Below are 20,764 nucleotides of genomic sequence, written 5' to 3'. Positions count from 1 at the left end.
CATGCTCAGACTGCTCTGACTACACCAGATGCAGTTTCCCCCATTAATTGTGCCCCTTGTAAGTACAAGTTGGCTTTTGTTGTGTATAGGTGTACTACCAGGTGTTCTGAAGCTGTAAAGTTGCTATATAGAGAATGTCTAGCTATTTAAGGATTTTATTTGGAAGACAAGGAGCTCAGTAGTAGTCCTATGAAATAAACTGATAATACATGAGTGTTCTCAATAGAGAAGAGATAAATGAGGAGGCATATCATATAATTTATCAAAAAAAAAAAAACAGAACCTCTTGGTTCACCCTCATGTCTAACTATGGGGAGCAATAAGGAAACTTTCTCTGTACTGGAGTAGCCTCCTATCCTGCCATGACATGTTGCAGAGTGTCTTTAATCACCCATGATGATTCCTGGTCACTCTCAGCTGTGGTTTTCAACTACAATACCCACTGCTGCAGTTCACTGTTACCATACTTGTGCTCCAAGGATAGATTAAGGGTTAGGTTACACTGAGATTTAAAGATAGTGAAAACTGAGGTTTGTTTTAGATCTGTAAAATGTAGTGTGTTAGTCAACAGCAGTTAGTCAATTGTGTTGAAAATACAAAAAGAAAATACAATGATTTATACAGATAACTGTTAAATTGAGATGAAGGCCCCTCCAGTTCTGCTGTTCGTACACTTATAAAGCTTACAGTCTGAAAAATATGCTTTCTTGTAGTCAATTAAAAATTAAATGTCACAACCCAAATCTCAGAAAGCAATTTTTCTGCCTTTACAGCTGTAGGGGGGCAAGGAAGCGGAAAGGAGGCTTAATGGACTATTTGAAAGTTTGGTCTCTATCATGCTGTATTTGGCTTGGTGACACAAGCTTTTCTGTATACAGAATTTTACAGTAATGTTCAGCCAGCTAGGGTGACAGAAACAGGGCCTGAGACTCTTGTGCCTCTAAAGTCCCTGAGTAATACAAAAGCTATTACGGAGCTGCTAACAGCTGGCAGAAGTTAAAGTCTCAACACAGATAATGACCTTACCCTGTCTGTGTTCTGAGCTACCCAGGTGCACTGAGAGCATCAGCTACCCCACTATGCCCTGACTACTGCACTTCTAGAGAAGCGGGACAGAATAGTTAAAATTTGGAAACAGTATGTTTTCAAATGCTTTAGCACTGGAGCTGTGTAAACAACTCACAGATGTCTGGAAAACAAAAGCAGAGCATGGTACAAAACATGCGCTCCAGATCTGCCGCTATAAATCCTCCTCAGCTGTTCTCAATGGTCTTTTTAGGCTGGCAAACTTTAATGGAAGTTTTACTATTTAAGTGTTGTGTTTTGCATAGATAATAGGATTTGAGGGCTAATAACAATGGGAGGCTATTGAACTGGTTGAACGTAAGGACAGAAAGAAGTGTTACATCAAAATACCTCCAAAAACACAGCTCATTTGCAGAAAAGGTTCTATGCTTCCAACAGCCTAATTTTACTTCCCCCTGTTTATAACACAGTGGTTGCTTTTTAGCTGGTAGGCAATGACTTTGCTCCTTGAAAGAAGAGACAGCTTTGAAGTACCAGTACAAAAACCAGCATGCTGATTGATGGTCATGTGTCAGTAAGTGAAGGAGGAATGTATAGACCAAGAATATCAAGCAATTAAAACTTATATTTGAAAACATTTTAAGAAATGTGCATCCTTTTTTCCTACCAAAGATTTTACCAAGTCTCCTGTAAACTGTAGTTGTACTGAGTACAGGCCAGCTCTATTTTACTGTTTGCTTTAGAGGAATATTTCAGTGAAAGTTAGAATCATGAAAATTTGAACACCCTGTGTGTTTTCTTAACCTTCCTTTTTCTCTGTGAATCTGTGTACTGTTTAAAGATTCTCTGGAAATGAAATCAGTTTTTGTGGTTCTGGTGTGATGCAAAAGGACCTAAGACATCCCCTGGATGTCTACAGGATTAGTATGTTATTAAGTATGTTATCAGTATGTGTAAGTTATGTTATTAGAATAATTCATATTCAACTGTTTTAGGTAACTTCAACAATTCCTATTTTCCTCACTACTTTCAATACTCTTAATACTTATAGATACGTTAAACTTTTTTTTTTTATGTCTGAAGCTACATTATAGTACCATGCTAATCATTGTTTCGTTTGCTTAAAGTGTTTAGATTAATAACAAACATAAGCATTCTGCTTATTTGAAAGAGTCTGGAAATGATAATACATGAGGTATCAGCAAACCGAATGTGTACAATGCGTGTGAAATGCTCAACTTGGGAATTAGTGACTGAAAAGTAATGGAGGCACTAATACATTGAAGATGATAGGCTCATAATTAGAATGAAAGATTTTGATTACCTATTTATTACTGCATATTGTAAAACGTGTGGAAAAAAAAACTTAAAATTCAGACATTTGTTTAGACCTGAATGAGGAAGATTAAATGGAACATTAGAGAATGCAATTTCTTGTGTTCTATAAAGATTATTCTTTCTGATGTTTATGCATGCTTGAGTGAAGTAGACGAGATTAAGATAAGAGGAATTGAAATATTGATGATGGAATTAAATAGTGTAAAGCTGTGTAATGGGTTGTGTAGCCGTTCTTCATCTCCCCAAGCGCTGAAAGCAATAGGACAGATCTTGCTCATTCCTACTTTGGCACATTATGCATACAGCACCCCAGCTGCAGAGCCACAGACGATGTGGTCCGTGAGTGTAGTGTGATTGGGTGCCTGGATCTTATCAAGGAGCAACGAGGCAAAAGCTACACCAACCTCGGGGCGATAAAATCTTATGTCCCATTATGTGTTCCTAGTGTGCCATGAATTGCCACAGAGAAATGGTAATTATACCTGTATTTTAAATATTAAAAAATCAGGATTCTCCAATGAGATTAGACGTTATGTGCCTTTACGCACACCATTACACTACGTTCAAAGTAACCCTTAAATTAGGAAAAATTGCCTTTCTTCCCTTGAAGGCTTCATATCTTTTAAGTCTTCTTTCTCCTGTTTTTCTGGAGCAGAAGCAAACGGTGCTTTTTGTGAGTTTGCTTTGTTCTGAGCTTTTAATAAAGTTATCTTACCTATAACCAATACGTCTCATATTGAGTCCTCAATGTTTAACCTTAGCACAAATGGCAGACATTACGAATGCATAGGTGTGTCTTCATTTGTGCATGAACAACATATACCCACATATGGGTACAAAAACATGCAATTTTAACCCTATATGCACTTAATGATACTTGTGACACACGGAGGATTTACCCCTGTGGTAAGGAAGAGGTAGCTGCTAAGTTTAGGTTGAAGAGCTTCTCATTTAATGAATTAGAGATCTGTGATAAAAACTACAGCAAAATTCAAGAGATTCACTGTTCTGGAAAGCAAAGCACACACCAATTTTACATCATTAAACTAGTGGAAGTAGGGGAAAAAATCTCTTACAGCACTTGGGAAGGAAGGAGTGGGTGGCTATCCAGATTTTGGTGTCAAACACCCAAACACTGTGCTGCTGCTTTCTGTAATGTGTCTGGAAACACAGTGGGTGCAATAGGTGTGATTTTAAAAATATTGTGGCTTTTGTGTAAAGTACTTGGGTATTTAAATTACTGTATGTGGTCAAAGCGATAGCAGTTTGTTAAGCGTGTTACATTCCTTATATATATTTATTGCTGTAACGCGGGCTTCCGTGTAATAATCTGCTTACACATCACTTCTGAGTAGGTGAAGAAAATTTGAGTATGGGAGCCTTATTGTCAAAGGGCAGAATGGATGTCCTTACACTGAGGGACCTAAACCTATAGATGGAGATGACTGTGTGATGCTATTGCTCCTGTGCTAGTTCTCAGAGGAAGTTACCTTTTAGATTTTTATTTCTTGAGACCCAGATGGCTCAGAAAATTAGCAAGCACTTAACCTTCTTATCAGAAATGTGAATGACTCGTTCCGAATACCAGTATTCCCATTTGCTTAGGCATGCCTCCCAGGGGTCATCCTCATGCGTTTATGTACCAAACCTTTGTGACCATGTGGTGGTGCAAACAAATAAGGCTGTGCATATTCTATATTTCAGGCAGCACAGGAACTTTTCAAATGTAGGCAGATGAAGAACATCTCTTTTTGCGTTCTCTTCCTCACTGTATTGTGTGGGATCTGTTCAACAATCCTCAGTGTGTTATTAGCATTTCCTACAGAATTCACTTCCTGCTCAGGCTTTTCCTTCTGGTTGCAAAGACTTCTTTCATTTCTACCTGATCTCCTTTTACATTAAATCCCTTGTATAAAAATTGGGAAAATTCCCATGTTTTTCAGCACACCGGTTTTTAAAGAGTCTACCCTGTTTTCCTCATCTTTGTTGTCCTGTCCATCCAGTACATTTGATCTCACGCAGTAGTCCAGTCCTCCTCCAGAAAAGATGAAGAAGGATTACTTTACGAATGTCATGAACCCATTTTTCTTTAAGAGAAGACTTAGAGTTTTTCAAATTCCTTAACTGGTTTATGTAATGGAAGGAACCCAGGTATCAACCGTATCTTTTCTTGGCACACAAAGTGTGATTTTAAAATGTGGTGAAGATGATACAAATATAAACAATATAAAAAGCTCTTAAACCTAATGCAACGGTTGTGCAAAAGGCAGTTTTCCTAAATCATTCCACCACAACAACATCCTATGGACAGTGTGTTGTACTAACCAGATATCACAGAAATATCTGCTGTATACTGTTTTGAAAAGTAACCTGAAAGAAAACAGATGAAGTGTCAGAACTCCTTAGAGTACGTTGGAAACCAGAAACAAAAGAGTAGAAACTGAATTTCTAGATAAAGTAACACTGGCAAGATGATTATGTAAACAAGATAAATGATAGAAATCTGCAAAAATGAAAGATGTGCTACAAAAGGTGATAATCTAGAACATCCGCGTGTTATCCTCAGGATTTTACAAGTGGCTAATTTTTCTTCTTTTTTAAAATGATACAAAAATAGTTAAGATGTTTTTTTTGAATATGGTTTATGCTTCTGTTGGATTAGAAGGGAAATCTAGTGATCCTCTGTGAAATTCAACTAAGTAATTGTGTAGGGAAATGTAATGGATATCACTTTTTTTTTCTTAATTTTAAATGCCAAATGCTAGCTGTTTTGTTGCATATGTGCCAGTAGTTTTCTCTGTGAATTCTTAGTTTGTGAGCACGTTCCCTTTAAGAACTTGAAAGAATGCAGCAGTGAATAATGTATTGATTAAAGAAATCAACATAAAATACATTTGTATCACTTTTTCCTACATACTAATAGAAATATTTTTAAAAGGCTTATGTATTAAAATCCTGTGTTTTATCTTCACCATTCTGCCTTCAATCTCCCTTTTATACCTCATTTTTTAATATCACCATTATTTGTATTTCAGACTTGTTCATGATCTCTCAGAATCAAAGAATTTGCAAAATGTCTGAACACGAAGTTTCTTAAATTTTTGAAAGCAGTTGTTCTTTTCTGTTTTAGGAACATGCTATTCCAACTGACATGGGCTATGCAGTGGCTCCACACCATTCTGGAGTCTATCCAGTGCATGTTCAACTTTATGATGCCTGGAAAAAGGTCTGGAATATCAGAGTTACCAGCACAGAAGAATACCCTCATCTGAAGCCTGCAAGGTATAGAAGAGGCTTCATCCACAAAAATATCATGGTGAGTTGTATTTATGATGTCCATGTTACAACCAGTCTACCATTTTATGAACTATTTAAGTCGAAAAAGCATGTTATCCTGAAAATTCACTTTGTGAGAAGCACATACTGCTGTGCATAAGTAGCAAGATATATTTGACAGTATCTTGTTAATTAAAATCAGTCTGTTGCTGATGTTATTGCTGAGGAAGGTGGCCTCCAGGAACCTTGCTGTCAACAGTTAACAGGCTGTTAACTGTTCTGTTCCTACTGTTAAATACTGGCTCAGAGAGCTCAAGGAAAAAGTCTACTTTGCATCTTTTAACAGAATATTATGAGTTAGATTTTTAGCAGGTTTTAAACTTGCATAGTACCATTAAGCAGAAGAGCTTTGCCAGTTTATGCCATCTGAAAATCTGGATCTTTATGCATAAATATTTTATCCTCCATATGAACTATGCACAGTTGCCCTCGTTTTGCTTCTTGATGTACAGAAACGTGAACTGTGCTTTGCACTGTGATTTAACCCCTCACCTAGGTTATGGGCCCAGGTGATCTGTCTGGATGCAAGGGTAACACCTAGAAGGGTGAGGGAAGGAAGACTTCCCCTCAGGCTATGAAACTGCGCAGTTGACGCAGCTACAAATCAAATCACATACATTTTCTGTATTACATAATTCACAGTTTAGCTCACTGACAGCAGTATTTGCCAAAAGTGTTGTACACTGCTGACGTGGAAGGCATTACACTAATACCATCCAGTCACCAGGACTTAAGCTATTTCTGAATCAAGTGATGTCATTATTATCTGAGAAGTGTTTCAAAAGAACTTGAAAAAATACTTGATGGCATGTTGTTGAGTAACCTTCTTCTGGAGCATTTAGGAAAGCGGTGAATGGGAAAGATACTACAATGTGTACTGTGTTACGCATCTGGATGCACCAACAGTTTTGGAGGGTTGTGTGCCCCAGCACAAGACTGCCGCTGAGCTTATAACATAATTTTGGTATTGTCCTCCAGTTCCCATGGATACCGCTTTTCTAAGCAGAATAATGATATGGCAAAGTTTTAACGTTTTGATCTATATTTGGATGAGCAAGATGAAATGATCTCCAGACATCCAGGAAAAAAACTGACACCATACAGATTTGATCTAAAGTTTGTTCTCCTCAAAGCATTAGCGGCATGTAAAATAATGGGTTTTGGTTGTGCTCGGGGGCATAGAGCATTTGAGTAAGATTGGTTGACTCTGAGAATCTCCAGAAATCTCTTTCATAACTTTTTGTAAAAACGTACCATTTGAATACACATAATGAGATTTAACATAAGTTTTGAAAGTAAGGACAGTGGGGCCAAACATTGATTTACTAAGAGCAGTCGTATAAAACCACCTGTTCTAGGAGTCTCAAGCTTTCAGTTCTCCAGGGCAAACACATAAATATTTTACATCTGCAGGCTTACAGTGATGAATACGTGCAGTAATAAAATTGTTGTGTAAGATTTGCCAGAGTATTTCCCATCCACTACAGCTTCATTCCCTGTCTCAGTAAAGAATTGTTCTCATATTTAATCAGTGAAATCCGAAGGTTTTAAAAAAAGCATATGCAAGTTTATAGCAAACACACAAATTCCATACAGCTTATGAAAACACAGAATTTATGATCTATAGCCACAGCATCCTGTACAACACTAAAAGATGTTGAGAAATGTATCTGCAAAAAAAAAAAAGGGAGTAAAAAACCACCAATTAAGGGAATTGCATGTTTTAAAAGTTTAACCTATTTTATAATAAATGACCTAAATTGGACTAAAATATTTCAGAACAGTCTCAGTTTAAGAATTATACATGAAAATCAATATTCAGCTGTTGAGTTTCCATAAAAATAGCCATAATTGAAATACTCCCCAGCGAATTATTTTCTGAAATTGATAGAAAACATTCTGAAGTTTTACTGGAAATCCTAAATACATTTATTGGTTTTGCTTATTCAAAAGATTTTTTCTTTGAATGTTTTTAAAAATACATGCTTTTTTATGCTACTTTTTATTGCAACTCATTTTACAAAGCCAGCACACTTGAATGAGAAGCAAATATTTTTATAACGTGAGCATTTCCAGTAAAAATCATCACATCAGCAGAGACATTCTATTGGTCACAATGCCTAAGCCAAAAAAATTTGACTTTCAAGTTCCAGTTGAAATTTACAGCAAATCATAGAATCATAGAATGGTTTGGGTTGGAAGGGACCTTGAGGATCATCTAAATCTATCTCTTAAATAAAAGTTGGAACTAATAAATACAAAATAGATTGATATTTCAGATTACATTTCTATGTTTTTTTTAATGACTTGAAATCTTTGATGAACTTCAAATATATGATATTAGGACCAGGTGTAATGGACAGAATTGGTTTGAGGAGGTTGCTGAATTGTAACAGCTACTGACATCAATCTCCAGTTTCAAACAAAGTGTGATGAATTTTTGGACGACATGATTTAACTGATAATAAAAACCTTGTCTCTTTCTGTGGGCACTATTTATTGATCTGTCAGTGTATTAATGAAACTAAATCACTGTTGACTTTTGGCAATGTTGCAATGCCAAATCTACACAGTAGTTATTACAAAGAAACACGATCAGTTGTGTTATTTATCTGGCTTTTATCATCTCATAGAAAGTATAAACATTTTTGATTTGTGAATTTCTCTTGAATCTTTTGTTGTTTTTTGTTTTGTTTTGTTTTTACGAATTCAGGTGCTTCCTAGGCAAACTTGTGGCTTATTCACCCACACTATTTTCTATAAAGAATATCCTGGAGGCCCAAAGGAACTAGACAAAAGTATTCAAGGTGGGGAATTGTTCTTCACAGTGGTTCTCAATCCAGTAAGTACAGTGTATTTTTGAAGTGATTTTAAAAAATTCGTTAATGGAGAACTGAACTAGTGCTTCAAGGATAATCAGAACTGGTTCTCCAAATAGTAATGATTGTGTAAGCTCTTCTGTCTTTTTAATTGATGAATTTAAGATTAATGTTATATATGATCTGTTGTACAAAGATAATCTCAACTTTTTCTTGAATACTGTTTTGTTAGTAATGTAGTAGTAGAAACCTTTCTTGTTCTGCTTTACTTTTGCATGAAAGAACTCTGAAATGTATTTTTTAAGAGAATTCAAGCATTAAGAACTGTATTACCATGAAACGAATACCTCAGGCGACGTTGATTATCCTGCTCTTCAGAATTCACAAACAGGTTGGGAACATCCATTGGTTTGTGAGGGTTGCAAGCAAGAAGTGCTTGCACTTAAACCTGTTTTGAGAATGTTCAGTTGCTGATTTATAAGCGCTTCAAAGAAGAGATTGAGTAAATGAACCACAGAGTTAATATGTCTGTTTAACCTTTCATTTACCTTTCCTGGAAGAATAAAGAACAAACTAGAACAGAACAGTACAGTATTTCAAAATGGCACCAAATTAGGTCGGTTGCATCTAAACTGACCTTTCAGACAAACATTTAGGTGATTTTTTCATTCGAAATTCAAATGAACTGAAATTAAAAGAAATAATGGCAGAAGCTGTTTTATAGCAGAAACATGTAAATAAATTTTACTGTACCTGTTTTATACAAATTTAATCACTAGGGCTAGGTTTTCTAGAACATCCAAAGAGAAAATAACATATTTACACTCAAATTCTTTGAAATAATTGCCAAAGTATTTTTGTGCCATTTCTTAACCTTCCGTAATTCAATGCAAGTCCAAAGGAAACAAACTTCTGCCAGCTACCTTACCAATTTATATGCAGGTCTTTTTTTCAAGCCTCAAATTCTTCAAGGCTATCATTTTGATTCTCTAAGAGTAGTTAATGTGTTTTGTTCTCCTTTGTTTTCGTGTTCACATAGCAAACTTAGGAAATAAAAACTTCCTCAGCACACATCTGGTCTCCCTGCTAGGGGATGGCAGTAATCCCAGTCCTAACTTCGACGATATATATCATGTCAGGCAAGGCACATAAACAGAGGTGAAACCTGGAGAATTCTTTAGATGGAATTTATTGGTACCTTAGTGGTGCTTTGGCAATGTGTACATATTAACTAAGAGTTTCTAGCTCAACTAATGAGACTTTGCGGAAACCATATTGTAACACTCTGAGTTAGAACAAATTGTATTCTGTGTTGGAAACACAGCTACAACTTAGCAAAAAAGCTATTTTACTGTCTTACAACAGCAGTGAAACAGCAAAATTTAGTATGATTGCTTGAGGCTTAGCCCCTTCAAATTAAAAGAACAAAGAGAATAGAGGGGAAAAGAAACAGTAAAACAATCATGATTATTGATATAGATCATACATATTTCAGCATCCTGCCTTACATACTTGAAAGCATGTACAGAAATGTCTTTCTAGATACTGTTACGTGATCTTCGATTTGTGCATTGCAGTGTAGACTGCATGATCACATAGTTCTGAGAAATGTTATCCCCAGTACAATGCAGGCTACAAGAATAGACGTTAAATGCACTATTTTATAAATACAACTGTAAATGAATATCAGGCCAAAATATGGCCAAAACAAATTACTGTAATCCTTTTAAGCACTGCCTTTAAAAAGATGATGTGTTGTATTTTAAATATACGCATATAAACAGTTCTTAAGGTTGTGAGCATTAGCCTGGCAGGTAATCAATTTTAAAATTAGGTTTTTGTTTGTTTGTTTTTGTTGTTTGTTTGTTGTTTTGTTTGTTTGTGGTGGTTTTTTTTGTTTTTGTTTTAGACTGGTTGTTTTTTATTTAAGTATTACATGTATTTGTACCACAATTCATAAGTCAAGGTTTTAGGTATTTGTCAAATTTTGTAGTGGCATATTGGGTTTCATAGGCTTTCCTGTGTTTCATTAAAATTGCTGGGATTCCTTTCTGAATAAATTCACATGAAACATCCAGACTTTCAGAGGATGCAAAAATTCCATTACGAGGCATTTTTTAAATATTATTGGTCACTGATGCAAAACCTATGAAGAAGAAACACTACCCAGGAATCATTACGCTGTCAGACATATAATCTCAAAAAAGAGTAAATAAATATTTAGTTTCAAAAAAATGGAAAGTGCAGGTGTAAATTAAATGTAAATATTAACAAAGGCCTTCATTACATTCACATGTTCATTTTGGATAGCTAATCTTAAGTGAATATAGTTTGAGGTATAAGTTGTTAGACTGGCTTTAGGAAACGAGTGCCCTATACTGAAATAAACGTCCCTAAGAATAAAATCCAAATTTTCTTTGCTGTCTGGTTGTGTAATGATAGCTAATCACAAGAGAGGCTCTGCTTCCCTATAGTATGCTAGAATCAACCACAAACTGCAGTATAAACCACAAAAAAGCACTAAACCATATGTGAATGTGTAAGCTTTTCACACGAGAACCAGTATTACTGCCATTTTCCCAGGTCATTCTATAGTCAGAGGCCCTGCAGGTAAGAAGAGCATCAGTCTCCACAGGAAATCCTGCTCTGCAGACACTCTACTGGTAATATTTTATCTGGGAAATAAGAATTGGTTTGCTGGAGTAGCTAATCTTGTGGTCTGCAAGCTGTATTTATTTGGTATGCATTTATGTGCCCACACTGCTGGTTAAGTTGTGATCTGATAGTGGTTGTAAAACGATCGTGACAGCTATACCCATTGTGTTTGTAAAGCATTCAGAATGCTGAAGTGTCACCAAGCTGAAAAAGAGACTAAATAGTACTATAACATGCTATCTACTTTTCCAGTAATGTTTTGTATGTCTGTCTTCTGTTATAGATCTTGCTGACTACAGCAGCCCTTAGGCAAGATCGTACTATATCAAGATCTTGCACAAAATGTTTTACACCCCACAAAAAAAAAGAAGGAAAAAAAAAAAACTTCAGCAGTACTGTATTATTAGTACACAGGTATTAATTTACCCACTTTATCAGTTAGATAATTGACTAACAGGGATGTTGTTTGATTTGCACAAATTTAGCCAGGGAAATCTGTGACAAAGCTAAAAAGAAGACACGAATTATAGAAGTCTTTAGTGAGAACATAAATCCCTTATCCAGTAAGATAGCTTCCTATCTTTGTTCTATTATTTCACTTTGTTACTTCTTTTTCTTCTCCATTTTTACTTTCTGAGTAGCAGTGGTTGCATGTAAAAGCACAAAGATGTTTTTCTCCTTGTTCCCACTGCTTAATAGACTGTTATAGGAACGAACCTGGATGTCAGTGCAAACAGTTGGAAATAAAGAGGTATAACATACTTTTAAGTGGTGTTGAAACCATATTAAGAGAAGCACAGGGAGAGGTGATCCTGTCAATTAAAAAGAGACCGAATTAAGCATATATTTTCATTTTAGCTTCGTTTTGAAATGTTTGAACATTTAATGTTCTATCTTTGCTATGCTTAACTGCGTATCCCAGAGTAAATAAAGCTTACTGCTAGTTTTGTGAAATATGGCGTCCCCTTACAAAGAAAATATTATTTCTTTATCGATTTATTTATTTTGCATTAGCTGCACCAGAAATGTTCCAAAATAATTCCCAAATAATTTCTGCAAAATTTAAGTCAGCATATTTAAGTGAATTAGGAATCTGTACTGATGTTAAAACATTTAGCAAGCATTTTGCTTGATATACTTGTTAGAATCTTCAGTGACTCCAGATTTATCTATCTCTGTCTGCAATATTCAGTGAAGTTTTTGGATAAAACAGATTTCCATTAAATGTCCTTTGTCAGGATTCTGCTAAAGAGAGCACTGCATATTCCAGCATTTTCTCTAATGATGTACATGTTCTCCCGTGGGACCAGCTATTAGAGATTAGGTATTAGAGCAGCTACTGCCAGATGAACACTTGACGATCACACAGAGCGCAAAGTAAAGGACCACTCAACTTTCCCATGAGGCTGATAGAGGCTACAGAGAAAAATGCAAACAGGTTGAACAGTTCTTGTCCTCCTGGAGGCTGCATGGCCAGCAGCCTCAGTTGACACATGACCGATGTGTTACCTTAGTCTGCGCTACACAGACAACAATGGAGTTATTTCTCTGAAATAACTTGCTTAGAGTGAGTTTGTATATTTGGTTTCCAGAGAACATACGCTAATTGATAACCATAATGTGCCAATCTGCACAGCAAAATCAGTGGGATTTTTCCCATTTCCTTCCCACTGACATTCTTATCAGTGAGATAAATATATCCAGGTTCCTTTTTGTTAAGGCACTAATACTATGTGGAAGGAATAGGGTGAAAAATAATGCAGAGATATGTATAATGACATTGTGGAAATCCAAGCTTATCCAACACCCTCAGTAGACTCAGTCTTCTGTGTAAAACTGGAAGCAGTTGATTGAAGAGGACTACGAAGCAGTAAGAAAAACTCCACTGTGAAGGGAAATCAAAATGATCAAGATTGATTATATTTGAAAAGATATGAAAAAAAAGCTGGAATTTCACGAAGAACTTAAACAATGAGCTCCCTTTAGATGTCCTGAAACAGAAAAACAGAGTATAGGCAATTAAATGAGGATGAGAATTTATATGAGAATTATATCAAAATCTTGCTCCAAGATAGCATTTTTAACATTAAGAATTTAGCTGAGGTTTGAACTACAAAATTAAATTCGGTTGGATATTCATGCCTGTAATAGCTAATAAGACCAGGGTTCTGTATAAACTTCCATGCTTTATGTAACCCTCAAGAACAGGGAAGACTTTTATTGAGGCTTGTTTTTCACGTCTCCCTGCTGTAGTCTGTGCAGTACTTTCCTCATACACATCTGCTACCATCTGCTTCTGTAGACATCATGCAGCACCGGATAGGCTAAATGCAGGACAGATTTGGTGGTTTCATTGTTTTGTTTTAACATGGAAGAGCTTATTTTTTTCTTAAGTACAAAGTTTTAATTATAAAAATTAAATTTCTGAAACAGACCAATGATATAAATGCAGTATCTCTCACCTGTTTCCTACCAGTTCACTAGATTTTATCACTAGAGTCTATTTCAGTTTGTTAATCTAATTGCTTTTGTTTTCAAATCCTTACATGGGAGAGGTATTTTGTTTCTAGAATCCAAATAATCTAATAAACCCAGTTTTTCTTAATATAAGACTGTAACTTCCATAAGAGACATGGTCCAAAACAATATTATATGCCTCTCCTTTTCCATTAACATCGATAAAAGTTAAGCTGTACCAGTTTAAATCAGTAGCAGCCATGCATAACCCTGTGTCAAACATCCCAGGGTTTTTTCCTTTGAACTGTGGAAGATACAGATCGGGAGCTTTGCTATCGTACAAGATGAATGTTTAAAGCAAACAACGGTCCATGAAAATCTTCTATGCCTTTTCTGCCTCCAAGAAAAAAAAGCAGAACAAAATACAGTAATTGCATTATATGCACTTACGTGCACTTCCTTACTAAGTACTGTGTGTCTGCAGATCTGAAGAAAAAGGAAAGTGCCCTGTGGAGAGAAATTTGGTGAAAGCCTTCAAATAGTTGACAGCCCAACAATGAAACTGATGTGTAGCCAGCTGTGTGTTCCCCATAAGGTTACAGCAGTACTGATCAAGAGGAAACCGTTAATGGTTTAGGCCCTGTGCCTGATTGATTTTAAAATAATTGTAATCTATATATGCTTTCACTTCTAAGTATTATTTTCCTCTAATTTTTACCTCTCCCAAGTTACAATGAGTAGAACTGTTATTAAGCTAATTGACTTGCAGCAAGAGAGAAATTATCTCCTTTAGCACTGAAAATGAGGGTTTATATGAGCATCAGCATAACCTACTGGATCGTAATGTGACCCTGAGCAAGCTGAATAGTCAGGCCTTGGAACTACAGAGAAAAATACAAAAACAAAGGTATTCAGGCTCAAATCTTCCATTTCTGTCTGTCCTGCTTTCCACATCCTCATATTTAATCATACCAACTGCGAGAGGCAGCAAAGACAGCAAATGTGTTGAGAAGCACTCTGATGGGTGAGTACCTCCCTGAGCCCCGATGTGCTGGGGTCATTGTAGCCTTCCTACCACAGCGCTATCGGGAGTGTAGCCTGACCTCTCCTGCAGGCTGCTGCCACTCAACAGGCTCATCCCACGTCACAGGTGAGTGAGGAAGGCAAGAATTTCATCTCTTTCTCATTCACTCCTGCCTGTTTCAGGAACGCATGGGAGCTCCAACAAGAGTTCAGGGAGTTGCCATGAGTTGGGGAGGGAAGGGAAGTCAGTTATGCCTGGCATCTGGTTGACTGCAAAGTACTAATATTCTTTGCCTTTCTGTTCTTCAAAACCCACCCAAAAAAAAGCCAGAATCTGGTATTTTTTGGATGGAATAGAGAGAGTATAGAAACAACTAAATGAGCAGGTAGCATGGAAAGTCCAAGGAACAGACAAGCTATCTAGAGGTGATTCCATGTAGCAGTGTACAGGAAATGCATTTAAATAAAGCTTTGTCTGTCTTCAGAATTCTCAAATGGGAACTCCTATAGAAGTGTTTTACAACCTTTAGTGAAGCAAGTCTCTTGGACAGGCTCATAAATAAGACACTATTACCAGCTAGGATATTGAGTCACAAGCATAGTAAGCAATTTTTGGAGAATGCCAGAAAAAAAAAAAAACACAAAACAACACCTTGTGCCAAAGCTGAAAATAAATTCAGGTTTCCTCACTGTCAGACTAATTATTCAGAAGTATGCAAAATATGTAATTTTGTTTGATCTTATAAATCTTCCCTGGCACTGTCATATTTATAGAGAAGACACTGCTATGCCAATCGAATTCAACTAGTTGCCCTGCTCTCTGTGCAAGTGGGCAGATCCGTGGTAGCTCTGAAACTAGTACAGCCTAGGAACAAAGAGGTGAGTTGCAAGCTGGAATCTTTGTGTTGCGGCATTGAACACAGCTTTTCTGGTAGCATACATGTCTTAGAGGAATATGGTTCAACCTATTAAAAATATATATTCCAGCATAGGCTGCAATCTAATTCATTATTCTATCACTTTGTGAGTCTAATGGAGCAAAAACAGCTGTTACCGAGTCTCTGAATACCTGAAACAAAATTCTTCTGAGTAATATGGAGGCAATATCAGAACTGCAAACAGAGTGTACACAATGCCAAATTAATTGGAATATAGGTGTTCTGAGACTTAGGCTTACTCTTGTGGCCTGTAAACATTTGTTCAGTAGCTAAAATAACAGCAATATACTAAATTGGTAGTGCATCTGCTTCTCGTGCCTAGCAGAGATCACCTAATTAATTGTCAGTCATAATTTTACTTCATTTTAAGATGTTGTGCTTAACTTCATTGGAAGACCTCGGTGCTGCCTTACAATGTTGTTGCACAGATTGGAGGATGACACCATGCCCATGACAAAAATACCTTGATGACTGCTTTAATAGTATGAAAATATGAATTAGTTGAAGTGGAATTGCCTGCAATAGATACGTATATGGCAAAAAAAAAAAAAATTGCCCACTCTGCGAGAAATGATTACCAGCTTTTTCTTTTACCAACTTCTTCTAGTTCCAGATTCAAAATGTCAAAATAATAATAAATCTGGTTTTCAAGGCCAATGTTACTGGCAGTCTCTGTCATCCCTCCGCTTTCCAAATGCTAGCCAAAGAGGGAACAGCTAACCACCAACAGGAGAGTCTTCTGTCTGCTGTGTAATCTTGTGTCACAGTCAGATCCTGACTGCTTAGTGCAGTGATCTCCAAAGGGGGGTATGTGCACCCCAGAGGGTACCCAAGATAATCCATTGGGATGTGGGAAGAATATAATAGAACTTCAGTAGTAGATGTATGTAATTTATAAATAAATAAACACTGATATATGTGCACTTCCAAAGAAATATGGAGACCACTCACCTAGTGGGCTACTGTTCTCCAGGCTTTTGTGCTTAAATTTGTTTTACTCTGCTGTAGATATAACTATTTTTTTCCCTTCATTATTACTGCTACTGAAACCAAATTAAAATGTCCTTGTGTTGAGGTACACCATTAAGAAAGTATAAACAGATAAGGAGTATGAAAAATAGTAGTGAGGTGTAAGTGAAACCTATTCATCTTCAAAAGAGTTGTATAAAATGGAGTTCGAATATGAGGCAAAGTAAATTTTGCTTATCTGGAGAAATGGAAAGGAGTGGGAATATTCTCAGGTTGCCCAACACCGAGCATGCTGGACATGCCGCGGCTTTCCATAGGAGCAGCTAGTCTTGCTCACCATAAATCATTTATATCCCATGTAGAGGGGCTTCATAATTCACCCTTCCCGACCTTTACAGGAACTTGCGAAAGTCTTTCCCACTGTCTTTGAATGGGTTGTCTTATCCCCGTCTGTTCAGAAGTAGAGTCTGCTTGCTTCCACGTGAGAAAGCCTGGGACATAAACATGCCACAAACCTGCAGCCGTAGGAGCAGCTTCTCACATTTGGGGATGAAGGGATAACCTAATTCCCTTGGGAGGTGGGCTCCTCTGTTTTTGTCAGGAAAACAGCTGTTGTCAAAACTGTAGGAGCTTAGTTAGTAATGTCCTTGCTGTGTGGTTTTTAACAGATGTTGTGTCCTAATAATACTGATTTTGTGATGATTAATATTTATTAGAATATCCACCCTGCTGCAATAACAGCCATCTCTAGAAGCTGGGTAACTTGTTGCAGGTGGTTTGTTTTTTCTTTTTCTTCATTTTGTGTAAATTGTTTGTCAAGCTTGTGTTATTTTCTCAGTTCTTGACACTTAAATGAGATCGTGCCAGTTCATCTTTCCCTGATACACGTGATTTAATAACAGCAACTCAATCTCAGTCTTCACTGCAATTTGTTGACCTAGAAGCTATTGCCTCTAATTGGGAAATATTGTTGTAGTAAGAAAATATGCAGTACAAAATGAGTGTTTAAAAAGATAAAAGCTGTTTCTCCTGAATGCTTGTCCTCATTTCCCTGCATCTCTGCGGTAGTAGTCAGAATCCCAAATATCATCAAGGTTAGTAATGGGAAGGAGAGCAAAACAGAAATGCCTTTTTGTTCTGGAGAAGAAGGAATACAGAAGTGCCGAGAAGCAGCTGAAAGGAGCTGAGGCTACAGCTGCCTGCAAGGCTCTGTGGGAAGGCAGTGTACAGGGAAGCACCTCTGCTACTCCGAGCTGAAGATGGAAGGAAAGACAGGTGGGAGCGAGAAAGGAGCTGCTGCCCAGAGGCCAGGTTTAGTCCTAAGCCATCATTTTAAATATTGTCTGCGTTCCATTTCAGTCCCCTCATGAAAGATATTAAATCCCATCGAGAGTGTGTACTGAAGTGCAACTAAGATGATAGTTTGTTTATGAGGAAGAGCTAAAAAGGTTGATCCGTCTTGCACTTGGATAAAGAAAATGCTGAGATGCCCTGGAAGAAATGGTTTTAAAAGAGGGCTAAAAATAATAAAATCAAATAGGCTCTTTTTAGCTGAAAGAGAGGCTAAAATGCTTGTTAGAATAAATAGAAATCCATTCACAGCTGCTTCCCTTTTGAAGAAGGAGTAAAGAAATATATGAAGCTCTATTTATATTATATGGCATTGCCCAAAGGTGCAAGATTATTGAACAAATATTTTTTTTTACTAGATATAGCCTTCTGAGATGCCCACAAAGGATTCTTTTTATAGCTTCTGATCTGTAGTTTTAAGAGAATAAATCTTTAACAGCATAGTATGGTAGTTATTACCTGGGATGGAAAAGTAATCATCCTCATTAGTTAGGACTTGTTTGAATAAAACTTGCAGTCTGGTATGATGGAACAAAACAACGCGTCATGGCTCAAACAGAAGGCAAAAAAGTAATGACTGTGTTTTGCCTAGGTATGAAACTGCACACCTGTGAATGGAAAAACAATTGCATCGTTTCCCATCGTCTGTTCTGCCAAAATTGCTAAATACTCTTCTGCACAGGTTGGTGGGAAAGCAGGGAGGTAGCTAGCAACTCACCATCCCTGCAGTTGGGCTCACACCAAATTGAAAACCATCCAAATGGTGCTTGGCTGGCATTTTCTGCTGTAGCCAGGGAAATGGGAGGGTGAGCTTAGGCATCTCCCTGATGCCATGGCTGTGTAACTGTTGTCACCAGGCCCTCAGGAATGCCCCTGGAGCAGCAGCGAGTGACTGGCAAGTTGGCATCGTAGGCTGTGACGCACCTCCTGTGGGAGTCCCCCGTGTGCCAACTGTTCCAGGGTTCTCGGGAAAATGTAAATACGGCCATTACAGCATCGTGCTCCTGTTGGTTTTACAGGCTGGTAGATTAGCCAATAAAGAAAGCAAAAGTCAGCAGTTCTCAGGTCAGACTGGGTGAATTAGGCCCTGGATCAGCAATATTTTCTTGTTTTATGAAACACAGGATTGTTGTTTGCTAATTCGGCCCAGTGGTAGTGGCAGTGATTGTACTAGGAATTTGCTTGCACAGTAGCAACAGGAGGGGAAAAACTTCTGCTCAAACTTTATTGGAAGGTAATCTTAGCTGATCTGCAACATTTTTGATGCTATATAAGTAACGCAGACCTTTTCTGCCATGCAAAGTTATAGATTAGGTCATACATTGGTAACAGTAAATATAGATTTCTTTACAAGGTATAGTTAAAAGTGCTCTAAAAGAGCATTTGTTCATCCTTTTGTTGCTGTTGTAAATAATTATCCATAAAGTATCTGATGTAAAAAAAAAGACTGTAAAATGGAACTAAGATCTCTGATATTTCTGTCCTTCATTGACACAGTTCCATATGCTGGAAATGATTTATGATGATGTAGCCAAGCAATTTTTTAGCCTCCACTCTCACATTCTTCAAATTACAATGATATTCCCTCAGGGAAAAAATACTATATATTTTCCCTGAGCTGGCAATCTCTTCAAATTCTCTTCTTTTTTTCTTCCAGTGCAGTGCTGAAGTTGGCAGGTAAGGAGCTGCCAGAAGGTGAACTGGCATTAGAAATGTCAGAGGTCAGCCCATGTGTGGGAAAGAAAGGGGTTGTCAAGAAAGCAAGTTAACCTTTTTTATGGAAACACTCTGATTGTATCTTTGTTGAGAATGACACAGTCCTGTGGCTGGGGTGTTCGTGCCTGGAGAACAGAAGTGAAAAAAGGAAACTTGGAAAGGTTATAGATTTAGCAAAATGCTTGCTGTTGGTTGCCTAAGGGGAGTATTTAAAAAGAAATCTTGCTCTTATCTGAGATGAAAGATTGTACCCTAATGATTAATCGATGTGTATCTCCTTATTTTACCTGAGTCTGACAAAATGAAGCTCTCTGTTTACTTTGTAGGCCAAAGAGGTGTCACCAAATGACACTATTAATAAAACATATTTCCTGTAACATAATGTGTTCATTCACTGCAAGTAATGCATAGTGTTATAGTGAGGTGTTCAAGAAAAGAAATTCAAAAGCTTTGAAAGTTTACTATCATAAAAAGCCAGTGTTTTAAATACTCTAAAACAAAAGGATTAAGCTGTGGATCCACATTTTTCATCTTTCTTTTTCCTTGTTAAATTGAAGGCTGGAATTCCTTTACAAAATTAATTTCAGTTCCTGAGCTGACTTCAGAGTTCTGGTCGTGATAAGTCTTTTTCAAGTGATTTACTTCAAGTTTCACTTGAAATAGAAATTACCCATTAATGGCATTGGCAGATTTGTTTATAAAAAGAGCCCTGTTTCTAATGTTTTAATAGAAATGAGTCTGGAGAATTTGTCATGGGAGAGCTCTCCTATTAAATATATATATATATATATATATATATATATATATATATATATATATATAAAATCCCTGCTAGAGAAGCAGGAGTTCACGGATGTCAGATGTCAATGTAAGAACAGGCTGTTTCATCAATAAAAATTACTCTGAAAACAGATCATTTTCTAAATCAGAGGTTTCAGTCTTCAGTCCTTCCCCAGCCCCTGAGAGAGCATCCTGACAGGCTGGGTACTGCTGCTCTGCTCAGCACAACGGTTTATGTGCATCCAAGTCGTGTTTCTCTCCTGGAAGGAAACCGTGATGGCAAGCGTTGCTTCCAGGTGGAGTGCGGGAGTGCGTTTGGACCTAGGGATGTAGCGGGGAGGATTTATCTGCGTCACA

At 37.1% G+C, this 20,764-nt stretch overlaps 1 protein-coding gene across 6 annotated transcripts in view; it reads left to right on the top strand.

The window, feature by feature from the left end:
• Positions 1-20,764, top strand: part of LOC121069469 (bifunctional heparan sulfate N-deacetylase/N-sulfotransferase 3) — a 357,491-nt gene that overhangs the window by 316,136 nt on the left and 20,591 nt on the right. For all 6 annotated transcript variants that reach the window (XR_005819439.1, XM_040555702.1, XM_040555700.1 and 3 more), the window contains 2 exons: positions 5,495-5,680; positions 8,414-8,542. Coding sequence is in view for 5 of the 6 variants with exons in the window: in XM_040555702.1 (XP_040411636.1) it covers positions 5,495-5,680; positions 8,414-8,542 (315 nt within the window). In the remaining variant the exon portion in view is untranslated. The remainder of the gene's footprint in view (positions 1-5,494; positions 5,681-8,413; positions 8,543-20,764) is intronic.

Source organism: Cygnus olor, chromosome 4 (genome assembly GCF_009769625.2).
Source record: "Cygnus olor isolate bCygOlo1 chromosome 4, bCygOlo1.pri.v2, whole genome shotgun sequence".
Lineage (NCBI taxonomy): Eukaryota > Metazoa > Chordata > Aves > Anseriformes > Anatidae > Cygnus > Cygnus olor.
This window is presented reverse-complemented; position numbering and strand designations above follow the sequence as displayed.